This window comes from Mytilus trossulus, chromosome 9 (genome assembly GCF_036588685.1).
Source record: "Mytilus trossulus isolate FHL-02 chromosome 9, PNRI_Mtr1.1.1.hap1, whole genome shotgun sequence".
Lineage (NCBI taxonomy): Eukaryota > Metazoa > Mollusca > Bivalvia > Mytilida > Mytilidae > Mytilus > Mytilus trossulus.
The window spans coordinates 36,765,417-36,786,408 of record NC_086381.1 but is presented as its reverse complement, the minus strand read 5'-3'; the positions used below and the strand labels follow the sequence as shown (position 1 = coordinate 36,786,408).

General features: G+C 31.4%; 1 protein-coding gene across 1 annotated transcript in view; it reads right to left on the bottom strand.

The window, feature by feature from the left end:
• LOC134684589 (uncharacterized) overlaps positions 1-20,992 on the bottom strand; it is an 85,635-nt gene that overhangs the window by 21,212 nt on the left and 43,431 nt on the right. Inside the window, exons 17-32 of the mRNA XM_063543886.1 lie at positions 20,344-20,562; positions 19,900-20,056; positions 17,391-17,671; positions 14,746-14,946; positions 14,273-14,402; positions 14,006-14,040; positions 12,089-12,230; positions 10,733-10,962; positions 8,715-8,873; positions 8,259-8,454; positions 6,122-6,373; positions 5,135-5,355; positions 4,689-4,794; positions 3,334-3,450; positions 1,602-1,737; positions 16-196 (exon numbers count right to left, since the gene is read on the bottom strand). Coding sequence (XP_063399956.1) covers positions 16-196; positions 1,602-1,737; positions 3,334-3,450; positions 4,689-4,794; positions 5,135-5,355; positions 6,122-6,373; positions 8,259-8,454; positions 8,715-8,873; positions 10,733-10,962; positions 12,089-12,230; positions 14,006-14,040; positions 14,273-14,402; positions 14,746-14,946; positions 17,391-17,671; positions 19,900-20,056; positions 20,344-20,562 — 2,763 coding nt within the window. The remainder of the gene's footprint in view (positions 1-15; positions 197-1,601; positions 1,738-3,333; positions 3,451-4,688; positions 4,795-5,134; positions 5,356-6,121; positions 6,374-8,258; positions 8,455-8,714; positions 8,874-10,732; positions 10,963-12,088; positions 12,231-14,005; positions 14,041-14,272; positions 14,403-14,745; positions 14,947-17,390; positions 17,672-19,899; positions 20,057-20,343; positions 20,563-20,992) is intronic.

Genomic DNA, 20,992 nt, shown 5'->3' with positions numbered 1-20,992 from the left:
TGGTCTAAGAGATACCTTAATTGTTATGAAGTAACTATGACCTTCGTGAATTTCAAAATCATTGTGTATAGCTGAGACTTCGCAGTCTTTGTTTGTTTTAGTAAATGTGATGATGTCATCATGACCTCTTTTCGATCCAACGCCCCACATATAGTAGTCGATTCCACTTTCTTTGTCTATAAACACATCTCTCCAACTGAGCATCAAAAACACACAACATTCAGTTCTATGATAAATGTCTAACAAAATTTCATAACTCTACTGTGAAAAAAGTGTTATTACAAAAATCGTTATCTTTCTTGAAAATTTTGCTTATTACTCATTCGTTTGAATATATATTTTTTTTATATTCTGAATCATCTGTACTATATATTAGAACTATATCTGTTATATTGCATACTTTCAACTGGTCCATAAAATCGACAAAGCTAGTGCGAATTAAAATTTGGCCTTTTATCAGAATAAGTGTAGATATTCGTACATGCACTAAGAATAAAATTGAAAATGGAAATGGGGAATGTGTCGAAGAAGCACATTTAGTAACTAAATTTTACAAGATGCACGTGGGCTTCTAACTTTTATACCAGTCCGTAGGTTGTGGGTGCTACAGCTCTTTACGCTCTAAGTCTCGATCTCGTTTGCTTCTGTTTTTGTATGATATCTTTAATTAAATGCTAAGTTATTATTTGAGTTTTCAACATATGCTACTGTCGCTTTAATTATATTCAGGTAACGATGACCTATACTTTAACCTATAATGGTTTAATTTTTAAATTGTTATTTGGATGGAGAGTTGTCTCATTGGCACTCACACCACATCTTCCTATATCTATTATAAATATTGTGAGCAGGTATTTTCAATCATTACAGTTTAAAATCAGATAAGTATTCTGAAAAAAATTCGAAAGATGTACACAAAGTTCTTCGGACAAATCATTACACATTTGATTTCTCTACACTATATACTAGTTTTCTTTATGGCCTGCTGAATGATTCGATGGATTGATATGGTAACACATAGTTGATTTTCAAAGGTTGATAAATATACACCACTACTGATCGACTTATTTTTATATTCATATTAAATTAAACTTATGAAAATCCTTCTTAAAGACAAAGAAATTCTTTAATTCCACTTTCAGAAATAAGGTTGATATCCCTTATATAAATTGATTAATCTACTGTAGTACATCTCGATACGATTAGGGAGACACATATCAAGGTACAAACAAAAAATGAGATAATGATTTTTCAGTAAGAAAACAGTAGAATAACAGAAAATGTCAACACGCAACTACTGACTATACGCAGATAACATCGGAGATGATGCATTGCCTTGAGGCATCGAAAAAGAAAGCTATATATTGTTTTCGTTTTGCTATTTATCTTTCCATTTTAGAATTTAAATTGTATGCTTGAACAATGTCTCAGCGTCATATGGCCTTTTGGGTATCGGTTTCACTAGCAATCATATCATATCTTATGTATGTATTGTATGCAATCAATATCAGCATCAATATTCAATGTATAAAACAACTTACATGCAAAATTATACTTTATGAGTTCAGTTCTCATTAAAAGCAAATATCATATGAACATACCATGCATTCAATGCAGTTAAGTTTTTGATATGTCTTTCTACTATATGTATTTGGTTTTTTGTTCTCTCCGGTGGTGTGTTGTCAATTATGACAGCAGCTGAAGTGGCTGTTGTGCTTTTGCCAGTAAAATCATAAGCTGAAATCAAATAGGAAAAACAAATATACCGACAGAGTTCTAAAAAAAAATCCAACACTGTTTTATTTTTTTATTATTTAAAAAATAATTCATGGGGGCTTGAATATATCGTTATTTTACCACGGGTTGGCCCTTTATGACAAATATTTTACCCTTAGCGATAGCGAGGGGTAAAATATCGGCATAAAGGGACAACCCGTGGTAAAATCTAGATATATTCAAGCCCCCCATGAATTATTTGGATTATAATAGGACAAATACGGCAATTGTTTTGGATCGAAGCGCTCTAGGTGGTGGCCATTATTTGCCGTTCCCATGAATTAACGCACTTTTAGATTGGCGTAAAAGAACGGAACAAACAGAATGAGTGACATGCTAAAACTATTCACAATTTTTTTTAGATAAATTTGGATGAATTTTAATGATAATTTACTTATATGTCTTCTATGTACATATAAAAAAAATGGGCTTATACCACATTTTAGCATCGTTTGTTTACGTTTCCTGTTGTGATGATTTTCGGTATCAAAAGCGTGTATTTTCCCGTAAAATGCTTAAATTCATCATTCTATGACGTCGGGTACTTCATTCATAAAAAAAAACATATGACGTGGTTGTGCGATCGGAACGGCCAATACAATATATCCATATTTTACCACGGGTGTGTACTCAAAGCGTTTGAAGGACGTCATGTTAGAATTTCATATAAACCATAATTTTAAAAACAAATATACTAGTATACATATACAGTTGCCTTATGCTTTCAGCTCTGAAACCGAATAGAAAACGTCACAGTTGATGTTTTTGTTGCGTGCTGTGCACTTGAAACGTTTTGTGTGATCCCTGCATGTTTCCACACAGTAGTCTATGATTACTTGTAGACTACGTCTCAATGACTGAAAGTGACAAACGTTTCAGTGTGATTTTATGTGTTGCAGGTTGAAATTATCTATATATCTGCTGGTTAAGCCTCAAATTCGCTCTTTCAAGTCTGTTGTTGTTTTGTCAATGAGGTGAATGAGATTATTTCAGCTGTTTACTTTTTGATAGTTTTCTAGCAGGGAGTAATGTGGTATGTATGTATACTGGGAATTATTTCCTGATTGCAGTTGACGTTTGAGTTTTAATCTATCTCACAACTGATGATGTATAATGATATATTTTATGTATAATGATATATTTTTGATGCAACGCGTTGTTTCTAAATTCACCTGGTCATGGGATGTTATTTATCAATCCCTACTGTCTGAATCGTTGTTGTTGGTACCGACAGGGGCATTGTTGACGTTGAATAGCAACTGGAAGTTGCCATACACAAGAGGATGGTTTGATTTAGATTGTCATCACACAACCTCAACACTATGAAAATTAACAATTAATTACTGATGTATTTCTTGATAAAGTTTTAAAACATTGTTCCACTACGAAAACAATACAAAACATTACACATATTATAATTTCAACAAATGATTTATACTAAACATATCGTTTTAACTAACGAGATTAATATTTCATGAAATATAACTGTCACTTAAAAATGAGCTGAGCAACTGATATTGAGAAAAGGATTGCAATACATAAAAAGAGAAAACTAACCTCTGACCGAAGCAAAGTATTCATGTCCATTCTGTAATCTTAGCTTATGTAGCGTATAGTGGTTTGCTATCCCAATGTTTGTGAATGGAACAACGTCTGATCCACCAATTGTAGAACCTGTAGTCAAGAAACATGAAAAGGAAAATTCAGTGAAACTAATTACGTAATATTTAATATAAATAAGTTGAAAAAAGTTACCTCAACCAAAAAAGATCAAATAACTAATTTTTCATCATTCAAGTTTTCATCACAATTGATTTTTTGTAGTTTAAGTGAACATTTTAGAAAGTCAGAAAACAGATTGCCTCTGACAGACATTTTTGTATCTTATTGAATTTCCTCAGCAGTCACTGTTTATATAATCGAAAGTAAATCGGACAAGTCGAAGAGGATGTTACATAAATAAATGCGGTAAAGTGAGGTAAAAATTAACGATTTCGGAAGAGAATAAAAATCCTAAAAAATGAATAGACGGACGTTGCTTGATAGCCATTGCTAAACGTAGACATTTTGATCAATTGAATTATTATTCTATATAGTTTAATACAATAAGATGTACATGTTTGAATAGTTCATTAAATAAAGGCAACAGTAGTATACCGTTGTTCAAAACTCATAAATCCATGGACTAAAAACAAAATCGGGGTAACAAACCAAAACCAAGGGAAACGCATTAAATATAAGAGGAGAACAACGACAAAACACCGAAACGGACCAAGCATCAGACAAAACACCACGAGAACAACAAATATAACATGAAAACCAAATACATGAATTTGGGATAGACAAGTACCGCGCCACGTCTTATCTAAAAAATAATAGAAAACACAAACGACTTAACGTTAAAATACAACACACACAGAAACGAACAATAATATAACAATGGCCATCTTCCTGACTTGGAACAGGACACTTTTAAAGGGGAATAAAAGTGGTGGGTTGAACCTGGTTTTGTGGCATGCCAAACCTAGCACTTTAATGGCAAAGTTAAATATAACATTGAAATGACAAAATAATATTCCAGGACTACAATACAAATAAATAGGAGAACATATTAGACAAAGAAAACATGATTAATAGATAACAAAAAGCATCAGGTATAAAATTCAATACGCCAAAAACGCGCCTTGTCCACTAAAGACTCACCAGTGACGCCCAGATATAAAAGATCGAAAGTGAAAAAAGTACAAAGTTGTACAGCACTGAAGATCAAAAGTGGAAAAGTTTTCGCCAAATACGGCATTGTTTTTATGCCCGGGATAAGAATATTCTTATTATATAGAACAATTCATGCTATTGCAAACAGTAAATTTAATCACACCACATCATTCAATTATCGTTTAGTAGCTCTTTACCTATTCCTAAATGATATTCCTTTATTCCAGATGTATGTCTGATTCCAACATTTTGCTCCACATCAAGAAAGGAATCCCAGTTTACATGAAGATCTGATGTCGATGTCTACAAGAAAAACAGTTTTCTTCTTTTTATCTAAAATATAGCAAAATTCTAAACGCAGAATACCGGATCTGTGGATAAAAGTATATATTTTTATACATTTCTTATACAAAACATTTCTGAATTTGTTGAACTGAATGAAAAAAAATATTTTGGCAAACTATCTGTGTTTATAATTTAGGAAGTATTTATGAAATAAAGACGAAAATTTTAAGCAAACTACAAACTTCCGATAAGACAGAACATCTCAATGACTTTTCCAGTAAAAGATGAACATCTGATTAGTTCTTTTCTAGACCTCTCTATATTAAAAAAAAAACTTGATCTGCTTAGGAGTTTTTACCTGATAATGATCTGCAGAGTCTATTCCAATATACACATTCCCCGGTATTGGTGGAGTTAAATCAATAGTTACACCATCACTACATGCTGACACGTCGTCTATTGTTTCAATCCATTTCTCATGTGTAATAACTGTTATTGGTGCATGTATACAAATCATATATCTCTCTCCATGTTTTAATTCTTTTCCTTCTCCGAACAGTACATTTACATATTCTTTTTCTTAGACAAAAAAAGAAAATGAATGTGCATGAAAAATAAAAAAATAAATATCTTAAGGTTTAGCTAACGTGAATCTAGGTTAAGGCCACACCATGCTGTGTTGGTACTTTAACATTGTTGTTTGACCATGTTCTGATAGTAACGTATTGATTTTGTGTATGAAAAAAAAAGATGAAGTAGGAATGCAAATAAGGAAGTTATCCAATAGAGTTAGTACAATGGGCATATAAGTAATGGTACATATAGGTCAACGTGTGCCATTTATCAATGAGAAACCCGTATTGTTTACAATACATGTCCCCGACGTAAAACATATAAAATAGTTGAAAAAGAGAAAACTAGCGGCCAAATTCACGATCGAACAGTTTACGAAAGACAAACATTATCGGGGTTTTATTGGTTGTTATGTCGGATATGCTGTTTGATATTTTTTTACGATTGATGTCATTCTTTTTTATGTACTATCATATGAATAAAAGCAACAGTAGTATATTACTGTTCAATTTTCATAACTCGAATAATCAAACACAAACCCATGTAACAAACTAAATCCAAAGGTAACATAAACATAAAACATCTCAATTCTAAAACATTTGACCAGCCAATCTTGATAAGATTTATGTAATTATCGTCAACACAGATCAAATATCAATTTATCATTTTGGGGATACCATACAAATCTTTTAGACCGAAGCTCTCTGATAACTGAATTGAATACACAAAAAGATATGCACAATTAAAAGCTAATTAGCACAATCATGCTCACCTGTTTTGCCACATTTAATAGCACGAGGAGTTGAACATGGGTCAGATAACTTTTGTGATTCCTCCCTGTAGTACATGGTTATATCTAAATTTATCATTTCAAGAACTGCCCATGTGTAAGATCTATGACGTAGAGTAGGCCAGGCAGCAGATAATATATTTCTGTAAGATGTGTAATCGATATCAGATTCTTTCCAAACAGCATTTTGTTCTAAGAATATATCCCGTCCATATCCTTCTCGAACATGGCCATCTAAAATGTGTAAACAATAAAACAATTTATATAAAAAGATATCATGATTAATTCCAGGGCTTTCAAGAAAGGCTACTTACTTATTTTCTTTTTCAGAATCTAATTATTGGTGATGTTTTTAAAAGTATACACCAAAACTTTGTGATCAGTTAAAAACGTTCCATTGAAATTTTACCAATGGCGAAACGTTAATTTCATTTTGGTGTACGAACATTGAGATTATAAATAGTCCCTTACATTTTGAAAAGGTCAATTTACAAATTTAGTATAGTAAATTACCGACTATATAATGCAAAACTTCTTTAAAACTAAGTAAAAGCATGCACAAGACTCGATTTATTGAAAATACTTATCACACCAGGGAAAAAGGATAAAAAGGACACTTTGAAATCGTAAATAGTAGAGATTTCATGGGATTTAAATTGTGTTCTTTATTTTCTTCAATTTCATAGTTAATTAAAATACTTTATATTTCTTTGTTACAAATTGATATAGGAAGATGAGGTATGAGTGCCAATGAGACAACTCTCCATCCAGATAACAACTTAGAAAAGTAAACCATTATAGGTCAATGTACGGCCTTCAACACGGAGCCTTGGCTCACATCGAACAATCTATAAAGAGCCTAAAAATACTAGACGTGTAAAACCATTCAAACAGGAAAACTAACGGTCTCATCTGTATTATAAAAACCCAGAAACGAGCAACACGTATAAATTACATTACTACTGTACATCAGATTCCTGGCTTATGACAGGTGCAAACATTTGCAGCGGGATTAAACGTTCTAATGGTACGAAACTTGCTCTCTTTTTCTGAAACATGAGTACAACATCACAACATACAAAAACACACGACAAATATCAAATGGAGGGCTTAACTCAATCAAAAAACGTAAACTAACACACTATGAACAAATACTGTTTGTTTTTATAGTGATTAAGAATTTAACACAATGCTGTCCCCCTATTTGTACCTATTTTTACATATTATGTCTGTTTGTTTTGTTCACACATCGTTGTCAATATAATGGTATTGATGAGACTGTCATACAAGTGAAAGGTTTAGCTAGCTTTAAAACCAGGTTTAATCCACCATTTTTCGCATGAAAAATTCCTGAACCAAGTCAGGAATATGACAGTTTGTATCCATTCGTTTGATGTGTTTGAGGTTTTGATTTTGCCATATGAATAGGGACTTTCTTTTTTGAATATTCCTCGTAGTTCGGTATTTTTGTGATTATACTTTTTTGAATCATTTGGAATGAGGAGATATACATATTTTGCTTGAAAAGATCAGGAGCCTTGATCTTTAATTTTGAAATGCTAACTTGAGTATAACTTCATCATAATAAGTGATGTATAGTTATATTTGATTCATATATATATATACTTGCATGCATAATTTTAACCAAATCTTGTTTTATATTCATGACGAAGACGTTTTTGGACTGAAACCAAACAAGTGATTTATTTGTTTCTTATGAATGGAAACTATGCTAAACTATATATCTGTGGTTGTTTTCCTGTTACTTTGTTTGAAAAACTGTATAGTCTTTCATGACTGAATTCACTTTTTGTATGCTATCGTGTCATTCATCCCTTGCCAATCAGAGGACAAGTGCTAGATAACATAAGTCGGAGAACTACATTTTAAATACCTATCATATTAATTTAATAAAAAGCAGATCTAGACTGCTATCTGATATTTCTAATAGTTGCATGTGTGCTTGTTAAATGTATGAAACTTTTTTGTTATTGAATTAATGAAAGCACTGATTGTTGCCATCTGTCTCTAAAGCAGCAAACTACATGCATGATACTTCTCTTTTTCATTGCTCTTAAATTTTTTATTACAAAAAATAATGTGTGGTAAAATTATTTACCCCCACTTCTTTCCGGTTTTCCAATAGCATCAACAACAATATTTGGGATGATAAAGGAATCGCTGTCCGTCACATGGCAGTTCTTTATATCTGATGACACTACAGACCACATTCCAGCTTTGTTGTATCCTCTCACATGTATTTTCCTACATTTTGAATAATCTATGCTTCCATTTAGGGGTAATTGAAAACTCACCTTAAAAAAGTTCAAAGTTTATATACTAAATGGTAGTATGAATTGAACAGATGTTTACTGAAAAAAGTAAACTGAAAAAATTACCTGTCGAACAAAACATTCCTTTCTAACAACATTTCAAATCTAAAGCATAGAGTAAATACCAAGATTTCAAATTTCATTACTCAAAAACAAGAGTTGACGGTTTCCTGATTTATCTGTTTATTGTCTACTGTATTAATTATCCTTATCAATTTCATATTTACGAAATAATTACTTACATGAGTGAAATTTGAAAAAGACAAAACATCTATATGCGTCCATTGTGTATGAACGCTAAGAACATTCCCTATTGCCCATTCATATTGATTAACCATACTCAAGGCTTCTTCCTTGTCTTCAACGTCAGGATCATACATTCGCTCGAATGATATCAAAATCTAGAATAATAGTATAGTCTGGTTAACAGAAACCTATATATTAATACGAATCATAAAGCACGTGTAAGACAAATGCAAAGAAACGACACCAATCGGGATAAATGTTCAATCTGGAGACATACAGATTGTGGAAATGTTAGAAACTCTGGACATAAGTGTAAAAGCACCACAGAAAAACAGACTGTAAAATAAGTTGAAAGTAGATTGATTCGTTAAATTAGCACGAAACACAAAAATCAACCAGACCAAAGACTTAAAGAACTAACATAAGAGAGCTAAAATAGTAAATATAAAAAAGAGAATGTTGTATGATTGCCAATGAGGCAACTCTCCACAGGAGACCAAATGACACATGAGTTAACCACTGTAGATCACCGTACAACCTTGAACAATGAGCAAACCCCATACCGCATAGTCAGCTATAAAAGGGCCCGAAATGACAAATGTAAAACAATTCAAACGAGAAAACTAACGGCCTACAAAAATGAAGGAAGAAACAAATATGTAACACATTATCAAACGACAACCACTTAATTACAGGCTCCTAACTTGGGACAAACACATACATCCAGAATACATACCGAATGTGGCGGGGTTAAACATGTTAGCGGGATCACAACCATCCCCATAACCTAGGGCAGTGGTGTAACAGTGCAACATAAGAATTAAGTATGAAAATTAGTCGAAAAAGGCTTAACTCATCAGATGGACACAAATAGAAATATATATATAAAAAAAAATGTTAGATATAAACTGTCTAGCAATCAATATAAAGTAATCTAATTTCAAATTCCATGTTTGTACCGAAACTGATAATATATATAACATGTCTTGGTCATGTCGGTGTTGGTGTATACATACCCAAAATATCACGAACGTTGAACCTTTGAGAAACGCAACATTCATTTAGTACAAATTTACTGCTTTCAAAAGAATGGCAAAAGAAACGAGAGGGATATTCAAAGTAAGTTTTAAATAAATGACAACGCTATGGTTAAAAGAGAAAATGAATAACAATCGAACAATAGTACATAAAAAAAATAGAATACATAAAGACTAAGCAACACGAACCCGAACATAAAACTGGTGCTGCAAAGGAATAACAGATGCTGCTCCAAATGTGGCACCCATGGTATTGCTCATGTATGTATAAACCCGGTAATAAGTCTAATTTGGTAGGTCCCATTGGTGAAAAGATTAATAATAGCTACGATAACAGGAGCATATTCACTATCATTGGTGAAACAAATATTCCAAGTAATTTTCATGACGAATTTATAAGAGTTTTTACATTAAATCAAGTTGACTTTCCCATTGGAAGATGATAATTTTTGGTAAATCTAAAAGGTGCAATACAATTCCACATAAAGTACAAAATTCCTTATTTTATTATTATATACTATAATTACAAGCATTGTCAACTTTGATAATCTTAATTTGCGAATGTCTTTCCTATGCTAGAATAAATTCTTTTTAACGCAAATTATTTCTAATGATTAAATTCCATTATAATACTTTAAAAAATGATTCCACGTTTGTAAACAAATATGTCTTTTAGTATTTTTACATCCGTACTTGAACTTTGAGAAAAGAGCTATCAAGAAAATTGGTAAGACCACACTTATAAAGTGACCTGCTTTAAAACAATTATTGAATAATCTCATGTGAAATTAAGATATTATCAAGAAACTAAAGTTCTGGACTCCCTCAGGCAAAGCTGACCTCTGCTGAATATGGTAATTCATTTAAGGTTCTAATAGGTATTATAGAATTGTTTCCATAGTTTTCAGGTTATAAATATTTAAAGAGAATCGTTGACCACGTACATAATTGAAAAGGTATTATTTTCATATTGTTACCTGGTCAGAATCGCCTGATACATTTTCATGGATGACTTCTATCCCACCAATTTTTGGATTGCTATGAAGCACTATAAAGCCATCACTTTTCACTGGTGGAAACCAATAGTTTTCTGCACAAAATCGTAGACTCGTGCGATAGAATCGTCCTGATTGAAGGTTTAGATTTCCAATGGTAGAGGAACCATGTTTTCCAACATACGTGTAGTTCCAAAATAACTTCCAAAATTCTGTAATAAAGAAAGAGGTAGCTGGAATGATTGATTGAACCTATTTGTCCCGACTTTGGTTTATTTTGTGATTAACTTGTAGTTGATTCAATAAAAGGACAACGTTGCTTTATTAGACTAAAGAAATGCTTGCAGCAATCTTAACTTGTTAACAGAAGAAAACCCAAAATACAGTTATTGTAACTTAGATGAAATGGTTTAAGCAATAGAATGATGTACGTTTCTCAAATTATTTTTTTTGGGTATGTTTGATGTATTCCTACGGGCTCAAATTACGAAATATCATTGATTTGAAATAATCATGAATAAATAGATTGTACATGCAAAGTAATTTCCTTTCCTTGGTTTTTATATTTGCATTTAAATAAGAACTACATGTTAATATTAAGAGCCAATGTGACAAATGTTCTATCGTTGGTGTTCACGTTTTCAAATTAATGTTTTATACCACTGTTACGGAACGTATATTTTCAAGTCGTTTAAATTTAAATTCATGTAATCTGTGTAAAAATTGTTACGTTAACTTATAGTTTTAATATTTTGTCATAATAAATTAATTGAATCCTTTTCTAATTTTTTTTTATATATCTCAATATAATTATGTTTGGAAGTTATGATGAATATGAAGAAAGTTCATTTCTAATGGAACATCATAAATAGTTAACCAGTGAGCTCATTAATTAAAATAAATGCACGTAAAATTATAAGTCATTTCAGTTAAAATATTCTCAAATGATAGTTTTTCCACATTATGGTTAGATCTTTAAATATCGTCTGTACATGTAACAGTTCTTAGATTAAATTTGTTTTCATTTCTTAAATACATAAATACATATATTTTGTTATTGTGATTTTAACTCATAGTACGGTTTATTGTTGTTTCTGAATATATTGAAGGTGTGTTGTTGGCATGATATATTAACTTGATAAACATGGTCTAATAATTGTTTTGAAGAATGTTTTGATAAAGCTTAGGTTATAACAATATCGAGTACCCGATAATGTCGATACGTTGTTTTTAAATTATTTCGCTAGATAAGTTTGTGCTTATCCAATTAATTCTTTTTTTCATCTAATGGTGTATGTTTGTGACTAATGCTTAAGATGTATATGTATAGACACTCACCACCAATATGAGCTCTTTCTTCCACTGCAATAAAACTCTCTCGTGTATAGTCAACATATTGATTAGGCACAGTCCAGTACGCAGAAACAGACGACGTGGAAGATTGACAGTCTATATCTACTGCACATGTTGGTCGCGTATCCTAATTAATATGTAATAGCATTAAGCAATATGAAAAATAAAATAAATACAGACCAGTAATTGATATGTAAAATAAATCAGGTCATTGTTATTTTGCATTTTAGTAGTTGTGTTATATATCGATATGTCAATGTCTTATATAACTTACTTTAATGTATAGGGTTTGCTTATTGTTGAAAACTGTACGAAGATCTGAAGTTGCTTACCTTTACGCTATTTGGTATCCAAAGAGTAGTTTTGTCGGCAAATATGAAAGTGTACTTAAAGGCTGTTGTGTCAGTTTTTCTTATATAATATTTTCTAGTTAAGGAAAATCTATGACCGATATCATTTTATTTAAATTTATCATCACGTTCAGATATGATAAGGTTTACTGTTGAGATTTCATAAACATGTTTAACCCCGCCGAATTTTTGCGCCTGTCTCAAGTCAGGAGCCTCTAGTCTTTGTTAGTCTTGTATTATTTTAATTTTAGTTTCTTGTGTACAAATTGGAAAAACTGAACTAGTATATATTTGTTTAGGGGTCAGCTGAAGGACGCCTCTGGGTGCGGGAATTTCTCATTACATTGAAGACATGTTGGTGACCTTCTGCTGTTGTATTTTTTCTAAGGTAGGGTTGTTGTCTCTTTGATACATTCCCCATTTCCATCCTCGATTTTAATTTTTACTTAAGTTTAGGGCTAACAATTAAGGCTGAATGATTTATTAGAATATGTTTTATTCATGTATACATTTATATGCCACATGTAGCAGTTGTATGATCCAAAAAACTGCCAAGGAAAACCATTTAAGGGAATGGGTATAACATAACAGTTCTTTATCACTAGTCGATGCTAAATTCTATGATATTGGGATCTCTACAAACAACCTGAATTAATTCGCACAAACATGGTCTGACTTCTTAAAACGACGTAACCGATTTGAGTTTGCCTTTGCCGTATACATTTTTCAGGAATACACTTTTATATGCTTTCTTGGAATTTCTGCAATCCAAATACACAAAACAATCAAATTTAATAAAATTAAGGTGGTACCCAACAACTTTACTTTAGTTTTCATAAAATTTTGACAAAATATTTACTATAACCCTTCGACAAAAATATAAAAAAATCCACAATTTGATCCAACCAATTTATCAGAAAAATTACACTGGTTATAAAGCAGTTTGGTAAACACTAGTTTTGATCATTGAGAAGCATAATATCAACAACACAACGTCATTAAACGTTTAGCTGAGTTATCTCCCTGTAGTGTTAGGTACCACCTTACGTAAGTATGGGGTGTAAACAACATGGATTGTTTACAATTTTAAAAGAAAACCTTTAGGTAAACAAGTCTGTTTTCAATACCCAGTTGTGATAAATTTACATGTTTTATGTCATTTTTATACATGAGGTCAGTGTAAGTGTTATAAAGAATATCAAACTTGAAGATTAAACATTCAAATTGAATTTAGAAGATATTAGTCCTTAAACCATGATGTTAGAAAAATTAGCATACAATGTGGTTATCGTATATTTTTTTTATGCTTTTTTACAAAACAGAAATACAATCTGCACATTCCTTTAAAACATCAAATAATTTGAATACTTTTCTCTTTTTAATCAAATTCATTGAATTAATTCTGTATTTGCAAATCTAGTTAAGCTAATGAAATTATAAAACATATTTATTTCGTTTGAATGAAAATTCTTTAAAATGAATTGCATTATTCTATCAATGTATCAAAAGAAGATCATTCTGATTCTTTAATATGGAATTTAACGGAACTTACCAACTGGTGATGATTGGATAATAACTTCTGACCACCTGCAAAAAAAATTTGCTCGTTCAAAAAAATAAAAATTATTAAAACATCATTACACATTCATATAGTTCTGAGTGCATATATCAATAACAAAGCTTTTTTTTTTACATTTTACCAGTTGAATATAACACTTCCCTACGTTTAATGAAAATTAAGACATACAAAAAGATATTATTACAAATTTCAAAAATAATATAACTAAATCATTATCAAAAATCCATTTCCTGTACATACCTGTACAGTTTGTACCATCGAAAACTGAAATTCCAGACAGAGGTTTTGTAATATCTAAAACAGTTACACCATCAGATGATACTGAAACTGTTCCAGTTGTTGCTTCTGCTTTAACCGTGACGAAATATTTCTACAAAATATATATCAATTTCAACTTTAGCAAGGAAAATTTGATATAATGTTTGAAAGAGTATACATGTAGTCATAATTGAGATCTATTCAGAAATGCAACATATTTTAAATATTATTACTCGAAATACTTGTTGAATATTCTTTATCAAAAAACAAAAATCCACAAAGGAAAGTTTCAGGTAATTTCTATGTATGGTGATTCATTGCTATAGCTCAAATCAATTCAAATTTCACTTTATTAATAAAGATTCTAATATATCATATCGGATTTTACTGTAAAAAGAATATAGATTAATAGCAAAATTATGCTAAAAAGCAGTGAATTGAAGATATGCAAGTACCTGGAATGCTTTTAAATTCAATCCTTTGAACACATAGTAGTTAGTTGAAGAGTTCCTTATTACAACAGTGTTGTTATCAAATTTCTCTTTTTCAGTTCCAATGCATATGTGAAATATGATATCTAAATGAGTATGTGTAAAACCCGACCATACAACACCGATTTCTCTTCTGTTAGAGGTAAAATCCACATCTCTTATGTCCTGGAATAAAAAAAAAAACAACATTATATTAAACATATAATGTTATATTTAGAAATTTACTACTTCAATTAATAGGAACAGTTTTTGCGATGACAAACATAGTTAATTCAAACAATGGAACTGCAAACAAAAAAACAAACACATAGATGCTCGATCTGCAAATTGCGTTATCAAACTTATTTTCCACTTTTAGCGAGATAAGCTACCCTAGTACCCTAGATCCCCTGCTTCTGTGACATCATTGACACACTACCTGAACTTTGGCAAGCGCCATCGACCACTCCACCGAAAATTCAATCTTAAGCTGGTCATGTAATGTTCTTCCTCGTCGGCTTATTTAGTGTTGTAACATAGTAATGTATAATGAAAAGTACATTTCGTCTGCCGCAAATAATAATAATGAAAATAACCTTGCGGCACTTTATATCTTAATTTAATTATATACTTAGCCATCTGACTACTTCATGACATACAATCTACACAAGATAACACGTTGTTATACAGGCCTCACTCCATACTATAAATATACTTACTCTCAAATTTGACAAAAGAAAATACAAGATCTTTGATTTTCTCTTACTGATTTGACATCGCGGCAACATAACCTACACTTTTCACAATATATGTCAACTATTTCATTATATAAACCCACTGTAAAAAGGTAAATAGCGGACCTTTCAATAGGATATATATAAAAATTAAACTTGCTTTCAAGGATCTTCAGTTTGAGCACACTGAATGGAGAAAATATGATTATTGAACCTAAAAGGCTTTTACAGGACGTCCAGCAATTAGAAATATTACGTAATCAAAATGTCATTATCAGCACTAGCCAATCTGTGGATTGTGCCATCCAAAGATGCTGTTTCTACATATCAATAGGAACTAACTGTAGAAACCGTATTAGTTTTAGGACTTCGGTAAAGTTTTATTTGTAAGACTAGTAACGCTTCCAATGCAGTTATATTAATGTTATAACTTTTATTGGCATATTAACAGTTTCATTTCTTTCCCCAAGTTATGATTATAATTGGTCGTTGTGACCTATTCTGTTAGTCAAATTGTCTACATTTTACAAAAGTCTATCGAAATTTTTAAAATAAGAGCGACAATAGATACCTAACAGACACTCAAAATCATTAGATGAAACTTCATTTAGATGATTTGCATTCTACAAATCAAATCTATTTCAAACTAGGATTAAAAATGAAATACCAAATGGCAACTTATGTGTTTGGTTGCGAGAACATATTGAAAAAGGAGACGAACAAGTCACATATGTCCTTAAATTTTGGTTCAACACACATTAGGCGATACCTTTTTTGTAATCATTGGCACCTATCTTTTAGGAATTAATACTAGTAAGAGATACCAAATTTAAACGTTTAAATTATTTTGAAAAATTGCATCAAAATTTTGTAAGAAACATATTGGAAGTAAACATTCTTATAATTTATATATACATTTGTAAAAAAACATTACATAAGTATATCACAAAACATTCTTGCGGTTCCTATAGACGCTTAGAGGATTTATCATTTTCCAGCGTTGATTGGACGTTCTTCAAAAATACACATTGATGCAAGATGTCTAATTTGCAATTCTACAACATCTTTTTATTTGTATATTGAATTTTATTTACTTTAATACATATTCAAAAAGAGATAATGCTACAATTTCAGAGAAGATGACAATAACAACGGCTGAACCACAAACAAAATTGAATATTTAGATCTTGGAAACCTGTATTTGTATACAATTTTGTTTGTAATTCAGTAAGCACTAAAATTACTACATGCGGGTTCGTGACAAAATAAAAGTACCCTCGCCTTATTTAAACCTGACTTTTAAGTATTGGTAATGTAATAAATTCATGCTGATTATAATGAGCACAGTTTTCTTTGTCTTCAAAATCTTTCTTTTTAAAAATGTCTAGGTTTTCTGACTACAGACATATACCTAGGCTTTATTTGTATATAATTGTTCTTTTATTTTTCATTTTCTTTACATTTTGAGGTTGAGCAAACCAAGTGAGTGTATGGTTGTATGTTTTATTGCATTCTACATCTTATTTTCGTGGAATGTTAATTCGTCACGGCCAAGCTTTGAAACTGGGAAGTCATGTGCTCATATTATATCTGTACCGGTACAGTGTGTCCTCATTTACACCATACCATACGGTGGTGCTCCTAGCAACAACAAAAAATGAAGACTCATAACAAACATACAATTGGAATTGTGCTATATACTATTAGTATAGGTATCAGACTCGATCCGGATCTTGTTAATTATTGGAAGTATTAATTATGCTGAAAACAAAAGGACCTACAATGGTGTAATCCTTAATCACCACCATATTATTAATATTCAAAATTGAATCCTTCTGAAAATTCGGCTAAACAATTGGACCTCATTTACTTAATAGTATTGATGACGATTGATACCTTTATTCCATGGAAATTTATGTTTTCAGGAAGTACATCAAAAACCACTCCTTTAGATGGAAGCTGTATGTTATATCTGAAAGGTGATGCTACTGTTGTTGATGACAAGCCTGCGACATTCGTAACTCTTAATGTGATATAATAATCATGATTAGTATGTAAAGGCCACTGCAGGTCTGATATCAGAACAGCTGAGCAAGTTGGAGGATGGGTAACAGAACATGGTCCAACACTGCTAATACTTGTAAAAGTTTGAACATCTTGTTTGGAAGAAGTATGACCTGAAAGAGATTTTTTGTACAAGTTAAATTATATAGGCCTAAGAAAAATGAAATTACTGTAAGTCACCTAATTTTCAATTCTACAACCATAAAGACGGATTGTGTCCTAAACAAATAAAAACGGATTACCTATCTAAGTTAAGGAAAAAAAACTTTGAGGCCAATAAACGACAAAAGAGATGACCAAAAATTATTAGTATACATCCATTTATTTGCCTACAGCGTCAAATCCTATGACGATTTTAACTTTTGGTAATTTTCATTACTCTCTTAAAGCAATCTTAAAAATGGGAATTTGTTTTTAAGGGAGCTCGTTCCTCAGTTTAAAAGTAATTAACTTTTCAAAACACTAGTTTATATTGATAGGGTACTCATAAAGGAATCCAAAAAGCAAAAAAAAATATATAGGTCACCGTGCTTGTTTTCAAGATATTAGCCATTGAAATTTTGGCGGGAAAATATTCTCTCTTGACTTTTCATAGCTTTATCATTGACAAGCTTAAGTTCTCAAAAACTATTAAAAATAATCAAAATTTTATAAGACTTTTACAGATGACTTATCATTATACATGTAAAAGATTTACATAAAGAAAAATGGGGGTCACCGGGCAAATTTTTTCAAGGCATTCAAATGGATAAAAAAATGAAAATCTAACAAAAAATACAAACCATGACAAACCAGCTTCCTAAATATCTTGATTACTTTGAATAATTCAATTTTTCCAATTCATATAAAAAAAAAGCATTCTGCCCGAAATATATTTTTCCAGATGCACCTTTTTCATTTATTTTGTAGGATTTACAACACTGTAATCTTTTTATTTTTTTAATACATATAAATAGGTTTTTTAATTGATATCTCAATGAGTTTGTCTTAATTGGAATATCTTAAAAGCCAATTATGTTGGTACTTAATGTGTTTAATTTGTAGTATAATATGCAATATCCAAGAAAGACAATAACTAATTCAATTATATGTGTATTTTTAAACGATAAATAAAGCTTGTTTTCATACCTGGTCATAGACAACAACATCAATTAGATGCATACATATATAACTAGAGGCTCTAAAGAGCCTGTGTCGCTCTCCTTGGTCTATTCAACAAATGACACAAATAGATTCATGACAAAATTGTGTTTTGGAGATGTGTTTGTAGATCTTACTTTACTGAACATTCTTGCTGCTTACAATTATCTCTATCAATAATAATCGGTCCTGTAGTTTCAGTGGAAAATGTTAGTAAAAATTTACAAATCTTATTAAAATTGTTAAAAAATTGACTTTAAACGGCAGTAATTCCTTATGGGGTTAATTAATCATTTTGGTCATGTTGACTTATTTTAAGGTCTTACTTTGCTGTAAGTTATTGCTGTCAAATTACTAATTCAGGGGCAGCAGCCAAACAACCAGTTGTTCAATTCATCTAAATTTTGAACTGATAAGCAATTTCACCCTCTGTCAGATTTGCTCTAAATGCTTTGGTTTTTGAGTTATAAGCCAACAAACTGCATTTTACCCCCATGACAGCAATCTTGGTTGATTTGCTGGGTCACCGGACACATTTTTTAAACTGAACACCCCAATGATGATTTTGGCCAAGTTTGGTTCAATTTGGCCCAGTAGTTTCAGAGAAGAATTTTGTTATAGATAACTAAGATTTACCGAAAATAGTTTAAAATTGACTATAAAGGTCAATAACTCATTTTTGTCATGTTGACTTAATTGTTAATCTTACTTTGCTGAACATTTTTGCTGTTTACAGTTTATCTCTATCAAAAATAATATTCAAGATAATAACCAAAAGCAGCAAAATTTCGTTCAAGTTACAAATTCAGGGGCAGCAACCACACAACGGGTTGTTTAATTCATCTGAAAATTTCAGGGTAGATAGATCTTGACCTGATAAACAATTTTATCTGTGTCAGGTATTCTTTAAATGCTTTGGTTTTTGAGTTATAAGCCAAAAACTGAATTTTACCCCTATGTGTGCTATTTTTGGCCATGGCGGCCTTCTTGGTTGGTTGGCCGGGTCACTGGACACAATTTTTAAACTAGACACACTAAGAATAATTTTGGTCATGTTTGGTTAAATTTGGCCCAGTAGTTTCAGAGGAGAAGATTTTTGTAAAAGTTAACGACGACGGACGACGCCGGACGCCGGACACCAAGTGATGAGAAAAGCTCATTTGGCCCTTTGGGCCAGGTAAGCTAATAACATGATAGTTACCAACTGCATATTCGTAGTACAATGGAAACGGGTCATCCTCGTCAAATACAGTATTATCTCGCCACGAAATAAGTAAATAGTCATTTACATTGTGTACGTTTATCACATTATTTATAAACTTTGGCGGAGTTTTATCGACAATGAATGGTCCAATACTCTAAAAAGAAAGACAAAGAAAAACAATGTCAAAACAAGATATGAACAATATCGTATTGCAGAATAATTGCTTAAATAGAAAAACGAATTAACTAGTAAGTAAAAGTATGTCAAAACAGTAATAACTTGAAACTGGCAGTGACATTCCAAATGTTGGATAGTTCATGCTTTCTACTATCAAAACACTGCCTGGTTTAAATTCAAAATGTCTGTTATGTGTTTATATAGAATATACATACATTGACCACGTATTAATTGACTTAGATCGATTCAAATAAAAAGTCCCACCTGATATCCATCAATGCCAGATCGACTTGTAGTTTTGACAATAATATAAAACTCTTCACCCTCTGCAAGATAGCTATGTCGAATTCTGAAATGGCTTTGATGTTTTGATGAATGGAAACTGTTAATATCAGGAGCCATACTGCCTGGAGTTGAAGATATTCCAATTGCGTAATCATGTATTAGACTTTCTGCAACACCACTCTCCCATTTTACCTGAAACTAGTAAATACACTTATAAACAAATTTTCCTTTCAAGCTTTTACGTTCTGTCAAGTTTTAGAATAAGGGAATTTACACGAACGATAGTTTTTGACTATTTTATTAATTGTGACTGTTTATTTCCGCATTATGTAAATGTAGCGGAATTTGATAAGACTGTAATTAAAGTGAGAGGGTTAGCGCTATAGAACCAGGTTTAATCCACCATTTTCTACATTTGAAAATGCCCATACCAAGTCAGGAATATGACAGTTCTTGTCCATTCGTTTTTGATGCGTTTTGTTATTTGATTTTGCCATGTGATTATGGACTTTCCAAATTGATTTTCCTCTGATTTCAGTATTTTTGTGATTTAACTTTTTATCTTCCAACTCACTAGTATGGGATGCTCAATTATTAGACATGACACATTGAAGAGTTTAAACATATA